At 41.0% G+C, this 26,913-nt stretch overlaps 1 protein-coding gene across 5 annotated transcripts in view; it reads left to right on the top strand.

The window, feature by feature from the left end:
- Positions 1–9,349: 9,349 nt before the first annotated feature.
- The window catches only part of cbwd (COBW domain containing), a 58,450-nt gene continuing 40,886 nt past the window's right edge, over positions 9,350–26,913 (top strand). For 2 of the 5 annotated variants that reach the window (XM_080188726.1, XM_080188729.1), the window contains exons 1-6: positions 9,366–9,472; positions 11,371–11,444; positions 14,030–14,155; positions 15,043–15,129; positions 16,319–16,415; positions 20,592–20,683. In XM_080188726.1, the coding sequence (XP_080044852.1) occupies positions 14,035–14,155; positions 15,043–15,129; positions 16,319–16,415; positions 20,592–20,683 (397 nt within the window). In that variant the 5' untranslated portion in view covers positions 9,366–9,472; positions 11,371–11,444; positions 14,030–14,034. Of the gene's footprint in view, positions 9,473–11,370; positions 11,445–14,029; positions 14,156–15,042; positions 15,130–16,318; positions 16,416–20,591; positions 20,684–26,913 lie in introns of those variants that run through there. The other 3 variants (XM_080188727.1, XM_080188728.1, XM_080188731.1) reach the window with 3 other exon arrangements.

A 26,913-nucleotide genomic window follows, 5' to 3' on the forward strand; every position in this document is an offset into this window, starting at 1 on the left:
TTAAAAATGAGAAAAGAGATGAAATCCAGTGCGAAAATGAATCAGTCTTGTAAATTATTCAAATAACAAAATATTTATTAAACTTTAAAACACACAAGAAAGGTAACAGTAAAGAACAACATTTACAATTAATTATGATAATGGTTACCCACACAATATACTTAAATTACTCCCCTTCCAAATCCATCTAAATTCTTAAACTCCGAGAATGCACCTTCCCCAAAACTACATCTCAGCTTTTAACACAGTGAGTCAAATGTTCACCATGCAGAACCAGTAGCTGTCTTTTAGGAAAACTATCGTTGAGTACAATTTATGGGATCTCGCAAACAAACTTTTGCTTTTATTTGCATAAGTTTTTTTCTTGAAGAAAGCTCTACTTTGCAACTGGGCATGGTATGATCTAGTTTCTCAACTGCTAGTCTCCACTTTGCTTAACAAAGTATCTGTGTCACCCTGCTACTGGGCGAATCTGCATCTCACACTCCCTCAATGTAGTTAAAACCCTGTCAGTTTCTTTCTTATCCAATTATTTACTTTTCATCCCATTCCAACTTTCTAACTATACATATATTTATATATCAGGTGTTAATATAAAGAACCAAACTCCAGTTCAATGGGCATTAATAATGAGATGTGCACAATAAATAAACTATAAAATATTTTATTAAGTCTAGCAAACCACTTTCTTTGGACTTAATGTCTGGGTAGTTTGCTGAAAGCTTGTAATGACAAAGGCACATTCAGCTCAGTCAATCATGCAAAGTTCTCACTGACATCTATGGACTCGTATCAAAATTTGAACAGCAATCCCACAAGATTAGTCAAGCAACAGACTGACTGTAATACTGGCAAAAATTTACCTTATAGTGAACATCCGAGACTACTTTATGACAGTTTGTCTCACCACCAGAGCAGATATCATTTGAGGTGAGGTGCAGTGGGGAGGAAGTGGACCTGCAAGTCGTCAATATTGATTCTGGACCTCATGAAGTTTCATGGCACCAAGTCAAACATGGGCCTACTGATCACCACCTATTATTATAGAACTGCTACAGTGTAGGAGGCCATTTGGCTCATTGAGTTTGCACTGACCACAGTCCCACCCAGACCTTATCCGAGTAACCCCACATATCGACCCTAATAGTCTCCCCGACACTAATGGGCAATTTTCCATGGCCAATCAATCTAAATCGCATTCTAATCAGTAATCTCTAAACTGTCTGTGCTTTATATGCTCTGTCTGAGGCCAGAACTCTCCATTCACCTGATAAAGAGGCAGTCCCCTTGAAAGCTTGTGAGTATTGTCAAATAAATCGGTTGGACTAAAACCTGGTGTTGTCAGACTTTTTACAATCAATCTAACCCACACATCTTTGGAGTGTGGGAAGAAACCCATGCAGACATGGGGAGAATGTGCAAACTCCACACAGACAGTGACCCAAGGCCGGAATTGAACCCAGGTCCCTGAAGCTGTAAGGCTGCAGTGCTAACTGCCGTGCCATTCCTGAGCATCCTCCTATTGTCCTCCCTTGACTGATGAATCAGTATTTCCCTTTGTTGAAACTACTAGGCCATCTGCCCTAATATTGTCTTTTGTAGCTTGGTACATAGAATAAAATATAATCATAGAATTGTTGATTTTGTGTCTACTTTTACTTCATAGCACTCCTGTGATGTCAGTGAAATTGCCACATGCTCCATAGTAGATTACAGACAAAAAAAATACCTGTTTGACTGCATAACTGGAACTAGTTAACTCCTGAACGTTTCTGGCCAGGTTTGCTGGATATCTTAGACAGACATAACTGACTCACATGGAGTTAGCTCAATTAGACAGCAATTTTCTTTTATAAGCAGGACTTGTGAGGTTTAAATACCCAAACACTGTAGCTCAGGAAGGAAGTGAACTAGTCCTCTGAGATTAAAGTTCCTGTTCGTCCATTGCAGTCACCATTTATTTCTCCTTATGTGTGCCTGTGATTCACATGACATTACTTCTTGAGGCTCAATGGAATGAGTGTAGCTGTCCTAGTGTTGTAATCAGCATGATGCAGGGTTAGTGCCCTGTCACTGGTCAGGTTAGATGCTGGCTGCCAGACATTCCAATTCTTTTCAATATACAGTGTATAAAGGTTTTGTGCTTAAGTAGTCTGCATCAATTAGGAAGATAAGATACAACACATTGGGAGGTGCCCTTCAAATTACGAAGAAAACATCAGTTTACGGGATGTGCCTTTTTTATGCTGATACCCATGAGATAAAGATAAGAAAATGCAAATATAAAAAACAAAAATAATTTTGACATGTTAGTAACTTGGTGAAAGGGTACGATGACCATTTGTAAGACGATTAGAGGTAAATCTTATTCTTTTTATATGTTTAGTCATTATAATGTTTGTAGTAATTGACCAAAGTCCTGGTGTTGGCATGTTTCAAGTTGTTACTTACCATAATGAGGTTTATAAGATTATTATGTATTAAACTGTGCCTTTAAACTCAGATTAAAATGAAGGGGTCACGTGACTTCTGAATTCTATCTGACAATAAGCCTGGTATAGTCAAGAGACCAGCTGAGCAAGGTGTGAAGTTCTCACACCTGGGAACAAAAGGCAGGAATAATTATGTTAACAGTAAATAAAATAATATAGATGGTATAAAGTGTTAATGCTGAATCAAAATTTTTAAAATTTTAAGAGAGAAATTGTTAATGGAGGAATTTAAAAACAGTATTGCTTTTGGAGTTAAGTCCAACGAAGATCACTGTTCCCAAAATAAGGGAAGCTGCAGTTCTGGCTGATGGTTATGAATTATCCCACAAATACGTAGGTGATAGCAAATCTTAGTTTGCAAACCCACACAGAAACTGGAAAGATAAGAGAAGTAATAATGAACAGAACACTACTTTCCTTAAGGGAGACAGGAGAAACGAAATGACAGGGTGGCGCAGTGGCTAGCACTGCTGCCTCACAGCTCCAGAGACCTGGGTTCAATTCCAGCCTTTGGTGACTGTCTGTGTGGAGTTTGCACATTTTCCCTCTGTCTGCATGGATTTCCTCCAGCTACTCCAGTCTCCTCCCACAGTTCAAAGATGTGCAGGTTAGGTGGGCTGAGCGAAGCTAAATTGCCCCTTAGTGTCCTGAGATGTGTAGATTAGAGGGATTAACGGGGTATATTGACACAGCCATCAAGTTTCTACACATTATTTTGCAAATTGAGTTTGTGTCTTTATATGCCCTGTTTGCCCTCTTACCTGATGAAGGAGCAGTGCTCCGAAAGCTAGTGGCTTTTGCTACCAAATAAACCTGTTGGACTTTAACCTGGTGTTGTGAGACTTCTTACTGTGATTACTCCAGTCGAATGCCAGCATCCCCACATCATGATTACCATAGACACCACAAACTGCTGGCTCCAAGTGGAGAGGATTTTGAAGGAGATCACGCATATTGACATAGACATCAAGTTTCTACGCATTATTTTGTAAATTGAGTTTGTGTCTTTATATGCCCTGTTTGTGAACAGAACTCCCACTTACCTGACGAAGGAGCAGCGCTCCTTGTGAGACTTCTTACTGTGTTTACCCCAGTCCAATGCCAGCATCTCCACATTATAGATTATAAGAGCAAGGAGGTAATGTTGGAGCTGTACAAAACTTTGGTTAGGCCACAGCTGGAGTACTAAGTGTAGTTCTGGTTGCCTCACTATAGGAAGGATGCGATTGCACTGGAGAGGGTGCTGAGGAAATTCAACAGGATGCTGCCTGGGATGGAGCATTTGAGTATGAGAAAAGGCTAGATAGGCTCGAGTTGTTTTCTTTAGAGCAGAGAAGGTCGAGGGGGGACCAGCTTGAAATGCATAAGATTAAGAAGGGTATGGACAGTGTGAATAAGAAGCAGCTGTTCCCCTTTGTTGAAAGGTCAATAACAAGTTGGCATAATTTTAAGATGAGGGGTAGGAGAATCAGAGGGGGTTTGAGGAATAATGTTTTTACCCAGAGGGTGGTGGGAGTAACCTCACAACCTTTAAGGAGTATGTGAATGCACACTTAATGTCACAACATTCAAGGCCAAGCGCTGGAAAGTGGAATTAGTGTACAGCTAGTGCAGCTTTTTTGATGCAGACTCGATGGGCCAAGGGCCTCTTCTGCACTGTATGACTAAGTGTTCCTGGCTAATGGACAACATAGAGAGACAGAGCATTAAACTAAAAATGACTTGGCTCTAACTGATGCTGTTACTGTGGAATGACAAGGACTTACAAGTTTACATTAAAGCTTTGGAGCTTAAAATCAACTGGACAAAGCTTGTGACAGATGGGAAGCCAAAAAACAGAACGAATGTAGAAGAATGCAAGAGCTAATTAAAAAAGAATATAAAGTTTTTTTTATTGGAACACAAACATAACATCAACAAGATTTTTAAGGCAATGTAAGAGAACCTACAGGTGAGGTGGTTACGTAGTGAGACTGTCACTGGACTAGTAGTCCAGGAACCCAGGGTAATGCTCTAGGGGCCCGGGTTCAAATCCTGCCGTGGCACATGATTAAGTTTGAATTCAATAAAAGTCTGGAATTAAAAGTCTAATGTTGACTCTGGAATCATTGCTAATTGTCGTAAAAACCCAACTGACTCATTAATGTTCTTTAGGAAAGGAAATCTACTGTCCTTACTTGGTCTGGCCTACATGCGATTCCAGATCTACAGCAATGTGGTTGACTCTTAAAATGCCCACTTTTCAACAACGAGTGATTTAGAAAAAACCCCACATTTAAACAGAAGGAAGGCAACTTGGGTGGTTGCTTAGCTAAGACATGTTTTTCAAATATGGACATTTAAGAGCATACAGCCATGAAAGAGAATGGGGATCAACATTCAAATTTGGACCAAGTGGTTCTCAGATTGATTCAAAAGGAAAACAAGAGGAAATACTGAATTCAGAAGGTTGAAAAGTATTATGGCAGGGAATTTCTTCTGAATCTACAATTTAAACCTGCTGGGATTCAAAAGCCAGAGGAAATATCAGAAGTCAGCAATGTTGTTCTTGGCATAGTTTTTCAGGCAGAAACAGTTGTGGCAAATTTTAACCGAGGATGCAGAGACAGTGTGAAATTTAATCAAGGGAAAGGAGCTACTCTATTAGAAACGTAGTAAGTTGGTTGTTAAAGTTTATTGAATGTTACGTTAGGTTAAAATGAAGGTGGTGATGTGATTATTCAGAATTCTGCGTAACAACAAATCTGGCTGAGTCAAGAGATGCAGGGAGGACATGTTTGGGGCAGAAGATGTTCCACCCAACCAAGTAACCCATGTGAATTGGATGGTCCTGGATTCTGATGAAAACTCAATGTGCCTAAGTTCTGCATCTTTACATATGTAAAAATATGTGTGAATGCATTGTCACCATTTTCCAGAACAGACACGCAACAACACTAGTTGAATGTGTGGTATCTAATCACAACACTAGTTTAAAGTCCAATAGGTTTATTTGGAAGCACAAGCTTTCGGAGTGCTGCTTCTTCATCAAGCGAATGGACAAACAACGCTCTGAAAGCTCATGATTCTTCACTCACCTGATGAAGGAGTAGCACTCCGAAAGCTCATGATTCCAAATATACCTGTTGGACTTTAACTTGGTGTTGTGAGACTTCTCACTGTGTCCACCCCAGTCCAATGCCGGCATCTCCACATCATGGTATCTTATCAGTAGCTTGTGCAACATAATCAAAAATAAACAGTGAATCCTGAATATATAAGTAGCTATCTTGACTATCCTCCAGGTAATGACTTCCAAATTTCAATATTTCCTATCATAGACATAATATATATCTTGTATTTATATAAATTGAAAATTCATACTGACTTGCCACTGTATAAAGTCCAAGTCTATCTATAATCCATTATGTGGATTTTAATCAACTTTTATGAAAATGTATTTTCTAACTTTTAAGTATTTAACCTCTGTGCTCACAAAACTGAAGTGATGCCTTCAGGATTGGCACAGTTAGAGGATAGGGTAACATTGCAACATGGCAGTGGAAGGATGAAAAAGGGGTGGGGAGGAGGCAAGAAAGTAGGAGAGAAAGAGAATGAAAGGGGAGGGTTGAAAAGAGTGAGGTAATGGTTCAGAAGTTTAATTGGGCAAGGGAGGCAGTTAAAGTGAAGAATGGGAGAATCTTGATGGTTACTGTATGTATCTATCTGGACCTTCTTCCCATCCCTCCCATTCTTCACCTAATTGCAGAAAAAGAGTGCTAAAGAGCCTGATAAAGAGCCAAAGCCTGTTGAAAATTAACAGTACACCTAAGTTTGTGCATTAATTTTCCTTGTTTAGTATGCCTTTTAGATGGTTTACATGGTATCTTTTATTTTTATGTTTTGTATTTGTTGGATTATCTTATATGGCTATCAACTTTAGACTTACTTAGATTTCGTTCCTCTGGTCCTGCACAGAACGGATAGCAAGACTCCACCACCGACCCTGGTCCATTGCAATCTCTTTTGCTCTAGCCCAGGTGGTGTTCCACTCTTGAGGGCCCTTCTTAAATATACTTTGTCAAGTTTCCATTGGCTGGCCCCATCTTCCTTTTCCATCTTGCAGTGTCCATTCTACTGCCACACTGGTAGGAAGCATTTTGGGAGGCAAAATATGTGTCCTACCAATCTCAATCCCCTCTCTATCACAATGTCCCATGGACACTTCTGACCAGTTCTCTGCAGCACTTCTTTTCATTAATGTTGTCTCTCCATGTGATGCCCAGGATATTACGTAGGCAATGCTGGTGAAACAGTAACTACTAACTTATGTAAAACCTTTGCTGTTCTTTTCCATGTCTCATTCAGCTGGTGTTACCATGGACATGTAAAGTCACGGCTTCATGGGCAAGTTGATGGTCTCAAATGCCGGGATTGTGTGGAACTGCTGGACGACCGATACGGCGTTGCCAACTTTTCTGTGGATGTCAATCTCTACATCACCCTCCCTAGAAAGCAACATCTCTATGTAGGGGAAGCAGTTGATGTCCTCGATGTTCTTTGGGAGGGCCTTGTTGCTGTCCAGCTGAGACAGTCTTGGTCCTCTTGTAGCTCATGTGTTGACCAACCTTGGCATCACTATTCTCCACTGGTGGTTATGTTTGGCAGCGTGTGATCCTTTGGCCAACAGGGCAATGTCATTTGTGAAATCCAGGTCCATCAACTGATGGTGTTGTCATCGGAAGCCAAAGTCTATGCCCACCATTCCTCATGGTGAAATCAATAACGAAAGGAAACTGAAAGGGGAGAATATGCAACCATGCTTTTATTCTCCTTCAATGTTGAAGAAGTCCATGGTGCCCATGTAGGTTTTGACACAGTAGCTTGAATCTTGATTTGAAGGCTTTGAAGATGTTAATATATTTTGCTCCTTATTGTCTTGCAATTTTCCAAAATGACTGCCAATGGATGCTATTGGAGGAGGGGGCTGAGTGTAGGGTAACAAAATTTGCTGATGACACGAAGATGAGTGGAAAAGTGAATTGCGTGGAGGACGTGGAAAGTCTGCAGAGAGATCTGGATAGGCTGAGTGAGTGGGCGAGGACCTGGCAGATGGAGTATAACGTTAGCAAATGTGAGGTTATCCACTTTGGAAGAAATAATAGTAGGATGGAATATTATTTAAATGATGAAAAGTTGCAGCATGTTACTCTGCAGAGGGACCTGGGGGTCCTTGTGCATGAATCACAAAAACTCAGTCTGCAGGTGCAGCAGGTGATCAAGAAGGCAAATGGAATGTTGGTCTTTATAGCGAGGGGGATAGAATATAAAAGCAGGGAGATCTTGCTGCAACTGTACAGCGTACTGGTGAGGCCGCAACTGGAGTACTGTGTGCAGTTTTGGTCCCCGTATTTGCAAAAGGATTTTTTGGCCTTGGAGGGAGCACCGAGAAGGTTCACCAGGCTGATACCGGAGATGAGGGGGTTGGCTTATGAGGAGAGATTAAGTAGACTGGGCCTGTACTCGTTGGAGTTTAGAAGCCTGAGGAGGGATCTTATAGAGGCTTACAAGCTAATGAAGGGGCTAGATAAGGTAGAGGTTCTTTCCACTTAGAAAGGAAACCAGAACTAGAGGGCACAGCCTCAAAATAAGGTGGGGGGGGGCTGCAGTTTGGAACAGAGTTGAGGAGGAAATTCTTCTCTCAGAGTGGTGAATCTCTGGAATTCTCTGCCCGTTGAAGTGGTGGAGGCTACCTTGTTGAATATGTTTAAGTCACAGGTAGATAGACTTCTGATAGACAGGGGAATTAAGGGTTATGGGGGGCAGGCAGGAAAGTGGAACTGATCCACTTCAGATCAGCCATGATCTTATTGAATGGCGGGGCGGGCTCGAAGGGCTAGATGGCCTACTCCTGCTCCTATTTCTTATGTTCTTATTGAAAGCCTTCTTGAAATCAATTCTTATCAAGGGATTATGGGGGGAAGGGGGGAACCAGGATATTGAATTTGATGATCAGCCATGATCATGATGAATGGCGGAGCAGGCTCAAAGGGTCTACTCCTGCTTCTAGTTTATATTACAGTGGCATCTGATATTCTAGGCTCTGCTCAATGATGTCCCTGAGCACCTGCCTACTGCACGACCTGTCATGGAAAGCAATTGTTCTTCGTTCAGGGTACTTCTGCTGTCAATGCGTTGAGGAGCTGAATTGTCAGGCACTGACAACAGATATCAGCAAATTATCAACAGATGGCGCTAAAACATTATGGTCGAAAGTAATTTTCATTGCAACAGTTTAACAGGGGAACTGTGCAGATTTTCTTTCAGGAAATTTGTGTGAGACTTACGCAAGTTTTAGACAGGAACCTTTCTATGTCTAAATTTGCTGTTATCATTTGCATCCAGCGAAATGCGAAAAAGTAACATGCCACACGCTTCGTCCACACGCCAAAAAATAAAACACAAGTTTCCTGCATTTGCGCTATTCCTAAATGGGCTTAAATGTGCATCCAAATATTCAAGAGCAGCACGTTCCCTCCCCGACCCGATCGCGGCCAAGAGATGCACAAAAACCGCTGGGGCCTGTGACTGTGTTCGAAATTCTGCTGCGACTGAGTCGCTGCAATCTCTGGAGCCCGAGCTCCAAACTTTGCTGCTGGAGTTTGCAATTCAAAACAGAAACTGTGCCAAGATTAAATCAATTGTGTTTGAAAAGTCGAGGGATGGTGAATCGAATGATACTGTCAGCGCAGCGGCGCATTGATGAGAACTGCGGGCTGGCCGGGGACCAGAACAACAGAGGGATGGACACTGGGGCCGGGGAGCTGGTGGGGTCGCGAGCGCCGGGGGATGGAACGCTGTGCGCCGGGAGATGGAACGTTGCGCACAGCCCTCCCCGGTGCCCGAGCCGAAGCTGTGTGACACCGGAAACTGCTGCAGATATGTACACAAATGCTGAGTGAGTGAGTGAGAACCCCAGCAAATCATATTTCACCGGGACTGTGAGTTTGTGCCCGCTGGATTGTTTTTATTTAATTAAATTGCGGGGGGTTTTTTTGATGTTGACATTGGGGTAGTTCAAGGAAAGCTGGAACGGTCGCTGGAGTTTTACACGCGGGGGGCAGGGAGCTCGGGTTTAGCTGCACTGAAGTTATTGCGGATTCCTTTCTAATTCTAAATTCATTATCGGTGTAGATTTTAAAGGCAGGTAAATACAATGCACGCAAGAAGATGTGGTTCTGTGCTTCCATCGGTGATATTGATCTGGGTGCACAAGTGTTCCTGTAATTTTAGAAAGCTGATAGGTTATCATTTGTGCTGGGTTTGTGTACCGCGGGTCCGAATGCTCACACTCCACTTCCAAAGTACTGCTCTTTACAATGCAGGACATTGCTCTGGCATTATTTACAGTGTAGTATTGTAAAAGCACAACATATGTTGGATAAAATTTCAAGAATTCATGACACTGGCCGTTTACAGATTACAGAGATTAGTTCCTTTAAAAAGCAGACTCATCAACGCTTCAGCTTAAACAGGCTCTCAGTCAAAGCACACCGTTTGATCCGCCAGTCTCCTCGCGATATCTATGCAAATTGGATAGGAATATTTGGTGATTTGATCAGGCTTTCAGTACTAAGTTGCTTTCAATGTTTGGGTGATCATGTTTCACCGCATACGATCGCTCAAACAGTGTGTGTATTATTGGGCATTGGGCTGTGTTTAAATTCCCCACCTCAGGATGTAATGTGACAGTTGAGGAGTTGATGCCAGCATGACGACAAACCGAAGTATTGACCCCAAAGCAGTGAGAGACGCTGCATCATCTGAGTTGCAAGTCACCATTGTTCTTGCTGAATGGCAGCCCAGAAATTGACTCACAACAACACCTACATTTCTTTGAATGCAGCTAATTGGGTAGCATAAATCATGATTTGTAACATCCTGCATTGCAAATTAGACTCAATTCTATGCGAATTAATTCTGGGCTTTCAATCAGCATATGATACCCCTGTCATGGTAACTAACTAACCACCTTCATCACTACTCAGTCACCACCAATATTCTATGATATTCAATCACGCCAATCAGTACATCTAAATGTATTATATTGGTGCTTGTGTCAAGTATTGGCATTGATGATGGTCTGGTGCTCTTTTGTTATGCCTTGTTTATTATTATGAGTCCATAAACACATTTTGGTCCTGCATTGTCATCACGTGCACTTCTTTAATGCAACTCTGCACAATCATATAACATAATGCAAAACAGTAATTAATATGGTACCAATTGGGTTGCATGGCCATCTAATCTGCTGGGTCCAAATGGCTGCAAAACTTTCCCCTTCAGGTTTCTTTTTAATATTCTGTGAGAGATTTCTGCTGGTGCTGTTTACCATCTTGTTCATTCCTTTCCCTTTAATGAATGAGTTTTGCCTTTAAATGTAAGAGTAGTGTGGATTAAGGTTGTAATTATGGGATCTCTGGCCTTACCATTGTAGCATCACAGAATTTTAGAATCCCTACAGTGCAGAAGGACAATAATTCCACTTAGGTCCTACACCCGTAACCCAACATATTTACCCTGCTAAACTCCCTGACACCTCAGGGACAATTTAGCATAGCCAATCAACCTAACCCACACATCTTTGGACTGTGGGAGAAAACCGATGCAGACACAGGGAAAACTTGCAAATTCCCCACATGCATAATGTAATTTGATTAATCTATTTTTCTTGCATTAACTTAGTTATCAGTAAGGAGGCAGCAATAATCTGTCAGTGGTTTTATGCATTTTAAATAGGCAAAAAAACTTACATAAATCTGTTCTATGCTGCTGCATTGCATTAATACTTTTTGCTTTATATGTTTAAGCTATTTCAATTTTTCAAATTTCTTGCCAGATCTACTAAGTATTGGACATATCATTGACAACTTACCTGCATTTTTGACAGATCAACACCTGTTTTGAGACGAGGTGAGAAGGCTAAAACCCGCTCCAAAATTGTCATTGTAAGTTTTTTGAAATGCACCCAATATAGTGAGAATTCCAATGATAAATAACAAAAATAGATAATGCCAGAAAATCTCAGCAATTCTGTGGAGAGAGAATAGAGCCAATAGAGCTCTGATGAAGGGTCATCCAGATGGAAACGATTGGGTCTAAACTCTCTCCACAAATGCTGTCAGACTTGCTGAGATATTCCAGCATCCACAGTATTTTGCTTTTATTCCAATGATAAACTCTGCTCTCCAAAATGCATTATTAAAACATTATTTAAATTTATTGTCTGCTTGGCATCTGGATTGTGAGATTTTAACAGTTCTGTTGTCGAACTATTTAAAGAGCTTTGTAACCTCTCATTTTGCTGGAGTCATTTAACAGTAATTTGATATTTTTACACTTTAAAATCAAAATATTAATTATTTTAGCTAACCATAACAGATTTCCTATTTTTGTTTAATGTTTAAATGTATTTTGGCACTTTTGTTTCTTATAATTATTTTGCACTGGAATAAACTCATTGTAAATTCCATTATATATCCTGACCCATTCCACTGGCTTCCCAGCAGGACCAAGGTGGGTGGAGCTGGAACTATGTTTTTCACCATAAGTTCCTCAGCATTTGAATGTTTATGGATAGGACTTGGCAGATTTTTATTGAAATGGGGAATGTGCAGTCACTCAGTGTTGTGTTGTCTTGCCTTGCCCCCAAGAATGATGATGCACAGATACTCACCCGAACAACAACCCCTCATCAGCTAGGGACCCTACCTTGCCTGCCAGAAGCATTGTCAGGTTTGGCGGGTCAGGGGAACTGTGGTGGCATCAGAAATGGGTGGGTTTGGGTAGGTGATCTCCTGGGCTGCCTTGGAGATTTCTTCCACAAATGTCTGCTAAGTCTCCTTTTAAAATGGCACTTATCTAAGATGTCAGTGGCCCACTTGCTCTGTAAATATAATACTCAACTGATTAAACACATGTTTATTTGTATTTTTTTAGAGAATAATGTTGCAGAACAATTTTGCTGAAAGTTATAATGTGGTCTCTCAGAACGAGTAGTTGATAACACATATTACAAACCTATTTGGACAAATTGCAGAAAGTTGATCTAAGTGTAAAATGATATTAAACTCAAAGTAAGGGTAATTTTTATAGATAGATTTATTTGAGTGAATTGCAAGTAATGCATAACACTTCCCAGAAGAGAATCTCCTGACTCTTTTATTACATGACAACTGCAATCAGAATTTACAATTTAAGAAAATAATTCATGTGAAGGAAAGGAATACACTATGAAAATTGTCCCTTTTCAATAATTTTGGTACTGTCTAAAAATGGTACAACTACCAGTTAGCCAAGAATGCTGTCATTTTCCAATATATGTTTGTTGTCTTTCCACTCTTCTGACTTCATTAGTTTATCTTCCATCTAAGTGTATATTTTATTGCACTAGAGTGAAGATTGGCCTTGTTTGCATTTTTGGGTGAACAGGCTTTGAGATTGCGCTTGATTTAATTGGCCCATGCACCATGCAGGCGCAGGTTCAATCCCTGTTCAGTGATGAGTTAACTTATTTCAATTGAAATAAATGTTAAGGGGCCAAATCTGGCTTGAGTCACCCTGGGCTAAAGAGAAAAATCAGCAAGTACTCTGCTCGTGATTTTAACTTGTGATTCCTAGTACCATGTTACAGTGCATAATGCATTTTGAAGAGCAGGATTTATCATTGGAATAAAAGCAAAATACTTACATTGGCTAGCTATGAAATACCCTGGACACACATTTTCTGCCATAATAGGGTTAACTTCCAGGTACATGTCAGTAGCACTCCTCTTTGCCACCTCCTTGATTTCATGACTGCTCCAGTTCTGTCAACTGTGCAGTAGACATCAAAACCTGAATGTGTCATAAACTTTGTTCAGCTTGACATGGGCAAGACCATATCTATTCAGTTTAGCTCTCAACAGAAACTTCATATTTTAGGCTCTTAATTCTGCTTCTCTTGCCAATTAATTTCTTGTACTGTGCTGAACACAGTCTGGATGTCTTCCTGTAAGCCCAGCTGAGTAACACCAAGCTGCCCAAGTTCAAAGCAACCCTTTGCCATGTGACCCATGTGGTCAATATTTGTTTTTCAATGTTTTCCTCTCCAACTCCACATTACACAAATTCTAATTTGTGTTAACAGATGTACAGTCCTTGCTAACAGAGACCCATCACCCTTGTACTTCAATCCATTTACTCACTCTCTGGCCCTCAGCAGGTCACTTGTAAAACCATCAGATCCCACCATTGTCTCACACAGTCTTGCTGTGCTGTCTGCTCCTATCTTTTGACCCAAAACCTTCACTGTATTCTTCTCCTTTGGTCCTCTGTAGTATTGTGTGCCCTCTTGTTGCTGCACCAATGGTGGCATAACCTTCAGGCAGCACCTGTTGGTGATTACTTGAACTCTGCTCATTAAGAAATCTGAATTATGTTATCTTTTGTATTTCACAATTGTGTTGAAGTTTCTCAGGGTAGCCTTTTTTTAATTGACTTTTATCTGTTTACTGTAGAGGACATGGCAGATGTATGGTTGGGGGAAGAAGATGAAGAAGAATGTCCCAAACTGATTCCAATTGAAGCAGATCCTAATATAAGGAATGCACGGATTCCAGTAACAATCATAACAGGATATTTAGGCAAGTATTATTTAGGTAAATCAGTAGACTATCTCAATTATACTACCCCATGAGTACAACTCCTTTACAAAACTCATTCGAGCTGAAGAACATTAAATAAAATTGGAGGTTTCAAATACCATAGGGGAGAAAACAGGCAATTCAACATGATCTTTCTCTGCTGAAATATAGGGAGCATTCAGTACAACTAAAAGGAAAATAAAAACAGCTTCAGACCAGCTTAGTTCCTTCACTTGGGATGATATAATACATGATATAATAAAGCCTACACTCCTGTCAAGTAAATGGACAGACATAGTCTGACAACACCAAGACTGTATAATACTGCAGAAGAGCAACACGTTGTAGCCAATTTCAACGAACTGTCTCTCTTCCTGATGTCTTCCAACTTATACTTACAGTTTCACCTGTTGCATAGCGTTTCTTGCTGTCATAATCCTGAGGCCACTAAATTGCATAGCCCTATGCACACATTCCATCAAGATATTCCTGCTAACCATTTATCTCCATTCTCTATTTTGATACCTTGGGACCCTGAAATTGCATAAATATATTAGCAATTAAAATCAACCAGGGACCACTGAGTGTCCATTAAAAGTGATAACACAGATCTAAATGTTAATTGGTAGGAATTTCAAAACAACTAATAATGGTATTAGAAAAATGAATTATGTTTGTAAATGATAAACTTGGGATTTACCACTATGCAGTAATGTCCTTCTAGTCTTCTGAATTCATTGTCATTATATTGCAGTGGGACATTCACATTGCTAGATGTAGTACATTGGTTAAGAAATGGACTTGTAGAAGAGAGGGACTCCACATCAAAACATTTCTTGGTTCTTTTATGACCAGCTACCTTTAATGCAGTATTTATCTTTTGGCAGGTGCTGGCAAAACAACTCTTCTGAATTACATTCTAACAGAACAACATAATAAGAGAATTGCAGTCATCTTGAATGAGTTTGGTGAAGGTAAGAAATGTTCTGAAATTGGACGTGATAGCATCTGTGGGAACTATTGTAGGATATTAGATTTGTGGACGGAAGATGGAAAGTACATTTGTGTCAGCTAATAGCATATTGAGCATTGCTGATTGAAAAAGAGATACATCAAAGCTTTTCAGAGCACTCATCAGGACATTTGGGAAGAATAGCAAAATAAGGGGGAAAATGCTCAATCACACAAATGAGTAATGTGATATGTGAATTTCAGTGCCAGTGTGATGTTAGGTATGTGGGCCATACATCCCAAAGACTGATGGATCACATCAAACAACATGTCCCAGTCACTGTTCACAAAGATACAAGATACAGAACATATCCAACCAGCTGTGCTTGCAAAACTCAAAAACAGTGTCCAACATCAGATGTGACTCGGTGATTGCTAAATAATCCTCAGCGTGATAAAAATTACACTGGCAACCAATTTAAAAATGTCAGTCGTGCCCATAATGTGGCACTTGTGTGTATTGGAAGCTACATATATTAATACACAGGGCCCTGTTCTTTGCAGACAGAAAGAGCATGTACACACATAGCGCTTGTTCCAGCTAAACAAAATAAGTGACAGCCATTTGCTGACTCATCCATCAATGATTTGACTAATCAGGATCAAACTGGCTGGTTTAAATTTCAAACACTGCTTGGCAGTTAACAATCAGTCATCGTCAACTGGTGTATTTTGCATGGCAATGCCTCTACCAGTCAGAGTCCACTTGTCATCCAGTCAGCACTGTTTCCTCACACAATATAAATTGTGGTTTCCCCTTAAGTTGGTATATTTGCCAAGTGTACAAGATGAAAAGCTTTGATATGGCTTTTTCTTCAGCATTACTTGTTCTGTGCTACCAAATCACTATTTAATAGCATTATTATGCTTCATTTTGCCTGCCATTTGCAAGGAATAAACAGTGGGTGAACAATGTGCCTTTTGATAAGAACTATATGATTGGGATTAAAGAAACAAATGTTGTTAGGAGGAGAGCAAACAGTGAGCTTTGAGTATGACTCAAAACTCCCAGTTCCTGAGCGGGATAATGGCAAAGAGTACATTATTTTTTATTTTGTCATTGAATCATTGAGTTTTTTTAAAACAGCTTCTCTAATCATATGCACTTTGTAATGTTGTACTTACAAGAGAACTTTAAATGTTCTGTTGTAGGGAGTGCATTAGAGAAATCACTGGCAGTGAGCCATGCAGGAGAACTTTATGAGGAATGGTTGGAGCTGCGAAATGGATGCCTTTGCTGTTCAGTGAAGTAAGATTTTACTTGTTTAGGTCTATATGGTGCACCATTTAATCTTTACAAAAAAAAGACATGTTCAGTTGCTTTTCATGGTGCCCTAAATGTTTTGTTCCTTCGTGGAGTGTGAGTAGCGCTGGTATGGTCAGCATTTATTGCCTATTTCTATTTGCCCTTGAACAATTGGTGATGAGCTGCCTTCTTGAACCACTGCAATTATGTGGTGTATATACACAAACAGTGTTGTAAGAAAGTGAGGTCCAGGAATAAAAGCATCTACCCAGCAGTATGGAAAATTGTCCAGATGTGTCCTGTGTGTGAAAAGCTGGACAAACCCAACCCGGCCAATTACCACACCATCATTCTACTCTCAATCATCAGTAAGATGATGGAAGGGGACAACAAGCAGCACTTGACTGGCCATATAAATACAATGGCTGCAAGAGCAGTCAGAGTTTAGGAATCCTGTGGTGATTGACTCATCTCCTGACTCCCCAAAGTCGGTCCACCATCTACAAGGCACAAGTCAAGAGTGTGATGCAATGCTGTTCACTTGCCTGGATGAGTGCAGCTCCAACAACACTGCAGAAGCTAAACATCATCCAGGGCAAAGCAGCCAGCTTGATTGACAGCCCCCACACAAACATTCACTTTCTCCACCACCGATGATCAGTGGCAGCAGTGTGTACATTCTATAAGATCCACTGTAGGAATTCCCCAAAGCTCTGTGGATTCATTTTCTAAACCCATACCTGCTGCCATCTTGAAGGACATGTTCAGCAGATAAATGGTAACACCACCACCAGGAAGTTACCCTCTAAGTCACTCAGCATCCTGACTTGGAAATGTATCACCGTTCCTTCAATGTTGCTGCATCAAAATCCTGGAACTCCCTTCCTAACAGCACTCTTGGTGTACCTGCACCACAGGATTGCAGTGGTTCAAGAAGGCTACTCGCCACTACCCTCTTTAGTGTGGTTTGGGATGGATAACAATTCCTGGCCTAGTCAGCAATACCGATATTGATATTTAACATTTCACTAACGGAGGCATGGCTCACTACACAAGAGAAGCAGATGCCAGTCTGCCTTTCTCCTGGATTCTGGGAATTCTGTTTCAATTGTGGTATAAGCTTCCAACTTATATAAGATGAGTGATCACATCTGTGCGCTATGTTACTGTTATGGTGTGGAAGGCCTGTTCACTTTTGAACTCAAAAACTTATTTCTTGGCATCTATCTTCTGCGTGATCCAGTTTACTGCTCACTTTCATGCATATACCTGTGCTTAGACTGACTGTTGACATACTCCTCCTTGTTGCTGCCACCTTGCAGCTTGCTTGGTCCCCACCTTCATTGTCAGACTTTGGGCATGACAGTGCAGAATATCCCTTCAGACTGCCCATGTTGCAGTGGTCTCGAAAGGCAGGACTGGTGTATAAAACTGCATTTCCACATGTCTTGCCGTGCCTTTGCACTTTGGCTACTTCACCAATAGTCGTTGCCAATTTACAACTATGGTTTTGTATCTCCCATCATTCTTGAGTAGGATGTTGATATTGTATACTAATTTTGCTCTCCAACAAGCTTTTTTGGAACTCTTCAATTGGGGTTGATGCAATAGCAAGGTCTGTGATTCTTTCTTACAACTCTGCCTTATCATAAATTGGTTAATCGATGCTCTGGGCTGTTGCCTGAGTGGTGTTAACTGTAGTTAGTGGAACCTGAAATGCACATTATTTAAGTGTCACAAGTAGGCTTACATTAACACTGCAATGAAGGTACTGTGAAAATCCCCTAGTTGCCATGCTCCGGCACCTGTTCGGGTATACTGAGGAGAATTTAGCATGGCTAATGCACCTAACCAGCACATCTTTCGGACTGTGGGAGGAAACCAGAGTGTGTAGAGGAAACCCATGCAGACTCTGCACAGACAGTGACCCAAACTAGGAATTGAACCCTGGTCCCTGGTGCTGTGAGGCAGGAGTGCTAATCACAGTGCCACCGTGCTGTACTATTTCAATTGGAAAGGATCTTCCAACTTAATCCAAAGTCTTGAAGGGCCTTTCTGATCTTCATCAGAGAATGCTGATGTATTAAGGTGATTACTTCTACGTGTATTGCTTTTTTAATTTTAATCGCCTGCTTGTCAAGTTCATTGACTACCGGATCCATAAGGCATAATGCCACTGTTTAAAGAAAAGGTTTGAGATGCCTGAGACTTTCCAGTTCATAGAAACATAGAAAATAGGTGCAGAAGTAGGCCATTCGGCCCTTCAAGACTGCAACACCATTCAATATGATCGTGGCTGATTATGCACTTACCACTCATGCTTTCCCTCCATAGCCATTGATCCCTTTAGCCACAAGGATAGAAACATTCATCACTAGATACTTTTTAGCCATGGTGTTGAAGCTCCTTGCTTTTCAAGGATTCCTCTTTTATCTTTAAACTAAGTTTTCCTCTATCATCAGCATTCAGGGCATCACCATTGACCTCAAACTTAACTGTATGAGTCATGTAAATGTTGTGACTTTAAGCAGGTCACAGATGGGCTTTTCTGTGGTGAGCAACTCACCTCCTGACTCCCCAAAGACTTTCCGTAATCAGAAGTGTGATAGAATACTCTCTACTTGTATCGATGAGTGCAGCTCCTTAGCACTCATTGGGAGAGGCAATAGCCTAGTGATATTATTGCTGGACTATTAATCCAGTGACTTCAGGGGACCTGCATTCCAATCCTGCCATGGTAGATGGTGGAACTTGAGTTCGATAAAATATTATCTGGAATTAAGGATCTACTGATGACCAATAAAACATTGTTGATTGTCGGAAAAACCCATCTGGTTCACTAAAGTACTAATGTCCTTTAGGGAAGGAAATCTGCCATTCTTACCTGGTCTGGCCTCCATGTGATTGTAGAGTCACAGTAATATGGTTAACTTTTAACTGCCATCCAAGAGCAACTAGGGATGGGCAATAAATGCTAGCCAGCCAGCGACATCCATGCCCCATGAATGTAAAAAGAATTCAGGAAGCTCAGTGTCGTCCAGGACAAGATGTGCTTGCATTGCATCCCATCCAGCATCTTAAATATGCAGCTTCTATTCCAAACCTGCAACCCCTGATGTCTACAAGAACAAAGACAGCAGGCATACTGGACCACCATCATCTCCACAAGTTCCCTTCCAATTCACATACTGTCCTGATTTGGGAGCTCATTGCTGCTGGATCAAACTCTGGAATTCTCTCTCTTCCTACCAGCGTCATGGTGCACCGACATCCCACAGACCGCAACAGTTGAAGAAGGCAGCTCACCATGACCTTTTCAAGGGCATTTGGGAATGGGCAATAAATGCTGTCACAAAAATACAAAAACACAGGAACACCAGCGATGCTCACATCCTATGAATACCCAAAATAAAATCTTTATCAAATGCTAGCTAGTCCTCAGCTGGAATTCTGGACAGCACACTTCAGGAAGGATGTTAAGATTTTAGCGAGGTGGCAAAAAGAGAACGTTACCATAAGTGAGGCACCTTTTAATGTGGAGCAATTGGAGAAATGGGGTAGTTCTTGGAGTACAGAATGTAAACAGAATAATTGATAGAGGTGTTCAAAATCATGAAGGGTATTAGAATAAATAAGGAGAAACTGTGTGGAACTAAATGGATAGCTCTACTGACAGAGGCAAGATGACCTGCATAGCCGCTTCCTGTGCTGCAGCCTTCCATAATGTTCACGGGGAGTTTGGGGGAAACACATAATGGGCCGATAAACAGAGTTGGGTTGGGAACATAGAGGCTCGTGCCATCACATGCAATAGTGTCTGCCTGAAATCGTCAAATCTGATCTGCGTATTTAAAACTGGACCCTGCTTCGTTCCTCTGTGTGTTCTCCTTCCGATGGAGAGGCATGCAGAATCAACTGACTCCCGTTAATTTAAAGACTTACTCGGCCAGTTTCCATCAGATGGGGACAATTAAAATTGGGGCGGAGGTTTCGTGTAAACCTCTTGAAATGCAAAGCAACATTCCATCCTGGTGTTTTAGTATCCGAGGTATGTTTTTTGCAGTTTTATTACTAAATATTAATGGCAAATAATTCAGTTCTACCTCTTCTAAATTTGCAAGTCTTTGAAGAGTCTTGATCAGTCATGATTGCTAATTTTTAAAATATTATTTCACACAGAGACAATGGGTTGAAAGCCATTGAAAACCTCATGCAAAAAAAAGGCAAATTTGACTATATTCTACTGGAAACTACCGGATTGGCTGATCCAGGTAATAGCACATTAAAAAAAGAATTTTGGAAGACAGTGGCTGATTTATTGTATCTCCTGTTGAAACTATGATTACTTAATTTATTCTCTCATTTACAAGTTGGGTAAAAGAAATGCTTTCCAATGGGATTGCGATATTTAATGTCTATGGCCCATTATCAATATTATTTGTCTTTTTGTTCACGCCTATTCAAGAGGACAAGCAGCAGGAGAAAATGACTGCATAATCTTGTCATAAATATAGGCTTCAGGAATATGATGAATGTAAAACATCCGATTGGAAAATATGACTTTAGCAGTTGTGCTGTTGTAAAGTCATCTTGAGTACTGAAAAATACGAAGAAAATCAATTTTAGTGCAACATGCTGCTTGTGCTGTGCTAAATGCAAATTTTCTGAATCTTTTTAATAGTGTCAATTTTATCTTGTCAAAACCCCACAGGGACAGAGCAAACCAAGCTTTGAAATTCTAAATCTAACTTTGTTAGTGCTGCAGCCTACAACTCCACTGTAAGTAGTCTCACAACACCAGGTTAAAGTCCATGTTTATTTGGAATCACAAGCTTTCAGAGCACTGCTTCTTCCTCACCTGAGGAAGGAGTAGCACTCACCTGATGAAGGAGCAGTGCTCTGAAAGCTTGTGATTCCAAATAAACCTGTTGGATTTTAACTTGATGTTGTGAGACTTCTTACTGTGCTTACCCCAGTTCAACGCCGGCATCTCAACGTCATGGCTACAATTCAGTCAAACACAGTTATAGCTACAAACTTGAGTTTGCATCTTTCACTCTGGGAGAAGGGAGAGGGAGTAAAAATTAGCAGAGCCTCATTTATAAACATATGGGATCACTCGAGGCAGCTATTTTTAAAGTTCCTCATTAGAGGAAGGGTGGAAATTGATTCTGGTAAAATAAGGGCTTGGCCTTGGCTGATCCAGGTAATAGCACATTAAAATAAGAATCTTGGAAGACAGTGGCTGATTTATTATATCTCCTGTTGAAACCATGATTACATAGTTTATTCCCTCATTCGCAAGTTGAGTAAAAGAAATGCTTTCCCCAGTGGGACTGTGATATTTAACATCAATGGCCTATTATCAATAATTATCAATATCATTTTGTTTTGGGTCACACCCCAATTAAATCAAGAGACTTATTTTAAGATTTTATTGCGATCTTGGCTATTCCTCATAGAGGACCAGGCAAGAGGAAATTTGTTGAGTAATTGCCATGCTATGTAAACTTCCCTTAAAATAAAGCTCATTGATTTGGATCCCATAGCTTGCAAATTCCATTTCACAAAATAGGAAAACTATTAAGCTCGGGAGGAAAAATCAATACAGATCAGGCAGTCATTAGAGGTTTTGGGCCATGTTGTATCTCGGATGAGCAAGCATTGTAAAGAACTGACAGATCCTTTGCTGCCAACAGGGAATGATATGCCAGGTCAGTATCTTGTCAGTTCAGGCAGAAAGGTTTGGACATTAACAAAATGAGTTCAGTTATCAGTGTTTGTATTTCCCTCAAGTATTTCATATTGTCAGACAGACATGTCATTATTCTTTGAAAAATAAAAATACTTTTCATTTATACTTTGTGGTTTACCAACAGCTGTCACCTTAGGACATGTCAGAAAATTGTGATTTCTAATGTCAAATTTTTTTTAAAGTGGTGTAATTCCTTTGGTCTTCATACTGTCAATTTAATTTTATAATCCAAAGCATTTTATGGTCTTCACTTTTTATCTCCACTGCATGTCATAGCACTGGGTTTAACAGATTTGCTTGTACGTTGTACCATTTACTCATTTTAATTGTGGGGACATGGACTTGCCGATTATTCCTTTTGCAAATGTATGTTATCCTTGAATCCTTCAATTATTGTCAAGGTCTTTGAAGTGAACAAATCTTTGGCCCAAGCTTAATCTCTTAATCCTAGTTATTCCTTCACCAGTTCCAACACTGACATAAAAATTAAACATTTCAAAGAATCAGGATGAAACGCATCACCAGTTAGTTTAAAAAGAGCTATTAAAATGAATGCTTAATGAAATTATTGATAGTAAATATAGGGAATGCTGCACATTGTTGACTAGCTGCAGAATTTATTTGTATTTCCTGTTTTTGTAGAGTGAATATTTGGTTTGCGTCCATCTGACTGCTGTATTGTAATCTTAAATTATAGAATTTTTACAATGCAGAAGAGGGCCGTTTGGCCCATCGAGCCTGCACCGACAACGATCCCACCCTATCCCCATAACCCAATGTATTTACTCTTCTAATCCCCTTGAATTTGAGGGTCAATTTAGCATGGCCAGTCAACCTAACCTGCACATCTTTGGACTGTGGGAGGAAATGGAGCACCTGGAGGAAACCCACGCAGACAGGGGGAGAATGTCCAGATTCCACACAGATAGCAACCCAAGCTGGGAATCAAACCCAGGTCCCTGGCACTGTGAGGCAGCAGTGCTAACCACTGTGCCAGCTAAAGATGGCTGTTATTTCGAAATATGTTAAATAAAATGTTGATCTGTTTCATTAGCTCTTATCTGGATTGCTTGATGGAGCATCCATCTTATGGGATAAAGAGTTAGGGTAGTGTTGAATGTTAGAGACCCTGTCAGTTCTGGCATCAAACAGATGTTTCAGTGAAAACAGTAGAGGTGATAATTTGTGGGCTGTGTGCAAAGACAAAATGTCATTGTGTATTCTTGAAGCACCTGTTCAACTGGTGAAGAATATTTGCATCTCTTTGGTTTGTTTTGTTTAAAATCGCTAAGAATTAATGATGGTACATTTGTGATGAATGCAATCCAGTCCGATTGTTTATTCAATCATCAACTCACATGGCAGAATGATGGAGGTTTTATATTGTCATTCCTAATGGTTGGCCAGCAGAGTACAAAAGCCAGACAAGTACCATTATACTTTCATCTAATTGTCTGTCCTGAACTCCAGTAATGTGGTTTTAATCGGATCTCTGGGGGTAAAGGTTAATTGACACACCATGTCCAGGCGGAGAAACATTCAGTAAACCCCTCTGTGTTAAAATGACAGTGAAGGCTCTGAGTGTAGACTACATTGCACATGCAGATTTTTTTGACTATGGATGCTGGTTTAGGTTTTGCACTACTATGAGAACTAGCAGGCATTTCATGCTTCAGTTTTTGTCCAAGTGGTGCAAATCTAAGGTTTGTTAGAACAGCTTCAACAAATCCTATTCTTGGTGTCTATGATCCATCTCTTGTTATTCAAAGATTAATGGAATGTGAGAGTACTTGAGTCACTGCCAATGAATAAATTACAGTTAGAAGGATAACTAGTTCAACTCTACCGCATCACTTTAGTGGATTTTTTGTGTTGTTGACTTTGTGGATTTTTTATTGTGGGATGTGGGTGTCACTGGCTAGGCTAGCATTAATTGCCCACCCCTAATTGTCCTTGAAAGCTAAGCTGCCTTCTTGAACCATTGAATGTACTTACCATGTGTAGGTACATTCACAGTGCTGTCAGGGAGGGAGTTCCAAACTTCTGATATTTTGTGACAGTGAAGGAACAGTGATACGTCATCCTAATTTGGAAATATATGGTTTGGGAGGGGAATTTTGAGGTGGTGGTGTTCCCATACAAGCTGCCCTTGTCTTTCTAGATTGTGGTGACAGAGTTTAGAAGCTATTGCCAAAACTGCCTTGGTGAGTTCCTGCAGTGCATCATGTATGTAAATGATGCACACAGCTGCCATGGTTTGTCAGTGGTGGAGGGAGTAATTGGTATCCCATCTGCAAACAATGAAGCAGGCTGCTTTGCCCTGAATGGTGTGAAGTTGGAGCTGCACTCATCCAGGACAGTGGAGAGTATCGTGTCACGTTCCTTGTGCTTTGTAACTGGTGAATAGGATTTGGAGAGTTAGGGGATGAATTACTTATCACAGGATTCTGAGCCCCTCATCTGCTCTTTCAGCCACAGGATTTATATGGCGAGTCCAGTTCAATATCTGGTCAATGGTAACTCACAGGATGCTGATAATGGATTCATCAGTGCTTTTGCCATTGAATGTCAGGGGGTGATAGTTAAATTTCCTTTTGTCAGAGATAGTCATTGCCTGGTATTTGTGTGGTGCGAATGTTACTGACCACTTGTCAGTCTGAGCCTGGATATTGTCCAGCTGTATTTGGACATGGACTAATACAGTATTCAAGGAGTTGCAAATTGTGCTGAAAATTATGCATTCATCTGCTAATGTCCCCTATTATGATGGGAGGAAGGTAATTATGAAGCAGCTGAAGATGGTTGGACCTAGGACAACACCTTGAAGAACTCCTGCAGTGATGTCCTGAAACTGAGATGTTTGACTTCTAACTAGTGCAACTATCTTCCTTTGTGCCAGGTATCACTCCAACAAGTGGAAGATTCCCACCCCCACCCCCTCCTCCCTCCATCCCCCGATTCCCATTGACTCCAGATTTGCTAGGACTCCTTGGTCAAATGCTGCCTTGATGTCAAGGGCAGCAATCTCACCTCCCCTCTGAAGTTCAGTTCTTTTGTCCCATCTTTGGACCGTGGCTATAATAAACTGAGTGGGCCATGGAACCAAAGTGACTGGTAGTGAACAGGTTATTGCTAAGCAAGTGCCATTTGATAGCACTGTTGATGACTCCTTCCGTCACTTTACTGATGCTCAAGAGTACATTAGGATGATAATTGGCAGGTTAGATTTGTCCTGCTTTTTAATACAGGACATACCGTGGCAATTTTCCACAATGCTGGCTGTATTGGAACAACTTGGCTAGCGGCATAGCAAGTTCTGGAGCACAAGTCTTCAGTAATATTGTCATATTGGGCAGCAAGGTGCATAGTGGTTAGCACTGCTGCCTTACAATCCAGGGACATGTGGTCGATCCCAATTTTGGGTCTCTGTCTGTGAAGTTTGCATGTTCTCTCTATGCTGGGTGCACTGGTTTCCTTTCACAGTCCAATGATGTGCAGGTTTGGTGGACTGTCCATGCTGTAATTCCAAAGATGCGTAGGTTAGGGAGATTAGAACAAAGAACAACACAGCACAGGAAACAGGCCCTTCGGCCCTACAAGCCCATGCCGCCCTGAGTGCCTCATTCCAATCGTCCTTCTAGCTACGACTTTTGACTACATCTAGTGGATTCCACAATAAAGGGGTGCAAATTTAGGGAATTATATGTGTGCCAGATTAAGGGAGATCCAATTTAGGGACAATTTATTAACACCAATCAGCCTAAAAGCATGTTTTTGGAGTGTGGGAGGAAACCGGAGCACCCGGGGGAAAAAAACCATTCAAGCTTGGGGAGAATGTGCCAACTCCCACAGACACTGACCCAAGCTGGAGATCCGACCCGGGTTCCTGTAACTGCACAGCAAACAGTGATAGTCACCGAGCTGTCGTATTGCCCGTCAATTGGTCCAGTTCAAGCGTACACTAACGGGCATGAAGCACCAGGCAACTCTCGAAGCAACATCCAAGAGCAGCCCTTGCATGACCCACCGCGTGTATGCCCCTTGTTAGCCAACAAGGTGGACTGAATTGCCTGTGGCTGTAAAAGAGAGACATCAATAAACATACAACAGCCTATACAGACATTAATGGAAGATCCCCAATAGCTCCAACGTAAGAGACAGGTGAGCTATAAAATTTGTTGGACGGCCGATAGGAATCTATTAATTCCCAGGAATGTCCTGAGGCTCTTGATCCTCAACTAGAACATTCTTTTGTATCATAATAAGAACATAAGAACATAAGAAATAGGAGCAGGAGTAGGCCATCTGGCCCTTCGAGCCTGCCCCGCCATTCAATAAGATCATGGCTGATCTGTCGTGGCTCAGTTCCACTTTCCCGCCCTCTCCCCATAACCCTTAATCCCCTCTCTTATCAAAAACCCATCAACCCGCTTCTTAAAAATATTTAGCGAGGCAGCCTCCACCACTTCAACGGGCAGAGAATTCCAGAGATTCACCACCCTTTGAGTGAAGAAGTTCCTCCTCAACTCCGTTCTGAACCGCCCCCCCTTTATCTTGAGGCTGTGCCCCCTAGTCCTACTGTCTTTTTTGAGCGGGAAGAGTCTTTCCACCTCTATCCTATCCATCCCATTCATCATCTTATACGTCTCAATGAGATCTCCCCTCATTCTTCTAAACTCTAACGAGTACAAGCCTAGTTTATTCAGCCTCTCCTCATAGCTCAACCCCCTCAACTCCGGTATCAGC

The sequence above is a fragment of the Carcharhinus amblyrhynchos genome, chromosome 5, assembly GCF_965287045.1.
Source record: "Carcharhinus amblyrhynchos chromosome 5, sCarAmb.v2.hapA, whole genome shotgun sequence".
NCBI lineage: Eukaryota > Metazoa > Chordata > Chondrichthyes > Carcharhiniformes > Carcharhinidae > Carcharhinus > Carcharhinus amblyrhynchos.